The following is a 2,613-nucleotide window of genomic DNA, read 5'->3' as shown; positions in this document are numbered from 1 at the left end:
CAAAGTCAACACTGCAAAACAAAGCACACTAGGAGAAACCGAGCTTCCATCCTTGTCCCCTCTGCCAAACCCCCTTGCAATAATATTTTTATTAGTTTGATTAGTTTTCCCCTTATCTTGCCTTTAAAAGAACATAAGCCAATTACATGTGTATGTATATGTGTATGTATGTGCATATGTGTATGTATATACTTATATGTATGTCAGAGGGATCCTGCTCTGGTCTTGCCCCTCTCGCCATGGGGTGGGGGTCTGCAGGGACAAGAGAATGTGCCCACCTCAGAGCCCATATCCTCCTGTTCAGACCCTGCAACTCCAGCGTCCCTGACCACATGGCCCTGAGTCCACTTTCAGGGTCTTCCCTGGGTCTGTCACCCTGAGTTTGAACAGTGCTGCTATCTCACTGGTGCTGCAAGGTGGCTGGGGTGAGGGGGCACTGGCATGGGGTCTGGATGGCATTTTGATGGGTAGGGTGGGGTATTCATGTGTGCATGCAAGGCCTCTTCGGGTCCTAGGGGGTCAGCCAAGGGCCGAATTTGAACCTGGCCTTCCAGGTGGTTATGAAGTTGTATTTGCCAAGGTAGGAGATTAGAACACATTTAATTCTAATAGTTTGCTAGTTTGATTTATAACTTTTAAATACTTAGACATATAGTATGTGGGTTTCCATTTGTATTCTTATCTCAGGCCCTGCCATTGTTGGGAACAGGGCTGGGCCCAACAGTCATGTTGTGGGTCCTCTGGAGGCGCCCAGGATCAGTGCACTGCAGCGAAGAGTACCACATCCAGAGCCAGAAGTGCCGCGCTCCAGCGCCGGGGATCAGCGCACTGCAGCGAAGAGTACCACATCCAGAGCCAGAAGCGCCGGGCTGCAGCGGGAGCTGCACTAAAACTCTCTGAGCCTGTTTCCTGTGCAGCCCAAGGTACAAACACCACATCAGCCCTGCCCGCCACAGGAGACTGTGGGCAAGCTGTCACCTGCAAACAAATTCTCTTCCTACATACTTATAAAGTAGTCTACACATGTAAGATAATTCCCTATAGCTGTTTGTAAGGTTTATTAAATAAATAGTTGAAAATATAAATAAGTTACATCATACTATAGTTAAAGCCACCTGGAAGTAGAAGCGTCATCCAGTTTCATCAGTGATTTGAACACTATTCCCTCTTTTTCCAACCTGGTGCGAATAAACTGTAGTACCAGCATTGTGGCAATTAGGTCCAGGAGACGTTCTCTTCCTTTTACACCTAAAAGGAAACAAACTCCATTAAGTCTGTTGGAAATTCTGCATCTCAAACTGTGCCTGTTTATAAAATTCCCATTAAATAATTATTATATGGTTAAATCACAGTACATGAGCAGATCATGAAACTCTCTAATACTCTTCAAGGTCCTTAATTAGCCTGCTATTTAAATAAAAAATGAGGATGGTTGGAACCATGTGCCTATCATATTATCCTGATGGTCGTCAGGAAATTGGACTGTACCCAGAGTGCCCCTTGCTTGCCATCTTCACACAGAGAGCCATGAAGTTCAGTGAAAGAAATCCAGTTTTCAGGCTCCTGTTACAAATAGTTTAGAAGAGTAAAGTTAAATATTCAACAGATAAACAACAGATATGACCAGTTACACTGGTGTATCAAATTATTTCTAGTGGTTAGTACCTATAGGTATCCAAGATATGTTACTATATTACAAAATATCAAAATTGAAAAATGAATGTTTACATGTGTTGAACTCAGAATTAACAACTCATTTTTATTTAAAAAATGCAAGCAGCTTTTTTTGTTTGTTTGTTTTTTGTTTTTGGAGACACAGGGGCTCACTCTGTCATGCTGGAGTGCAGTCGGTGTGATCAGAGCTCACTGTAGCCTCCAACTCCTGGACTCAAGTGATCCTCTTACTTTGGCCTCCCAAAGTGTTGAGATTATAGGCATGAGCCACAGCACACAGCCAAAAAATGGTTTTAGGGAAGGAAAAAAAACCCCAAATCTCTGTCTTATAATTAAGAATATACAATTACTTTGAGAAAAGACAAAAGGACCTTGCAGAGTATGCACATATCTGCATATACACCATTAATTTTACATCGTTGAGGTAGCCAAAACTGCTCATAAGAGGGCTTTTATTAAGTAATATAATGTTCTTAGTAGAGAAAAAAGGAATTGAATAAATTTTTAAAAACAAAATAACAACACCAAGCCATTGTCCCACAAAAGAAAAATCAATGGAGACAAAGCAGTTTAATTTGCTAGATTCTTTTGTGGCTTATTTTTTGGGTATTATTTACAAAATGTTAGACTAATTTTTAAGCAATATTCATAATAAGCAACATACAACTCCAAGAATAATATAATAAATAGTAAACTGATGAAATGCCTAATGTGTATCAGCGTCACTTAAAAAACAAATTCAGAAGGGGAAGGGATGATAAAAGAGAAACGAAGAAGAGGACAAAAGACAAAGTTGGGTACAGATATAAAAACAAGTCGGAGAAAAAAATCAGACAGCTTGAGACTATGTAGAGGAAGAAAGGCGAAAAGCACATGCTTACAGAGAAATAACACGGACAATACACAGCAATACAGAGAAACACAGGAAAAGCCCATGGA

General features: G+C 40.8%; 1 protein-coding gene across 1 annotated transcript in view; it reads right to left on the bottom strand.

Moving 5' to 3' along the window:
* The window catches only part of PARP4 (poly (ADP-ribose) polymerase family, member 4), a 122,160-nt gene that overhangs the window by 11,676 nt on the left and 107,871 nt on the right, over nucleotides 1–2,613 (bottom strand). The window contains exon 33 of the mRNA XM_011999941.1: nucleotides 1,116–1,248. Coding sequence (XP_011855331.1) covers nucleotides 1,116–1,248 — 133 coding nt within the window. The remainder of the gene's footprint in view (nucleotides 1–1,115; nucleotides 1,249–2,613) is intronic.

Source organism: Mandrillus leucophaeus, unplaced genomic scaffold, assembly GCF_000951045.1.
Source record: "Mandrillus leucophaeus isolate KB7577 unplaced genomic scaffold, Mleu.le_1.0 Scaffold61, whole genome shotgun sequence".
NCBI classification, from domain to species: Eukaryota; Metazoa; Chordata; class Mammalia; order Primates; family Cercopithecidae; genus Mandrillus; species Mandrillus leucophaeus.
Note: the sequence above shows the minus strand (reverse complement) of the source record. Positions and strands in the feature narration are given on the sequence as shown.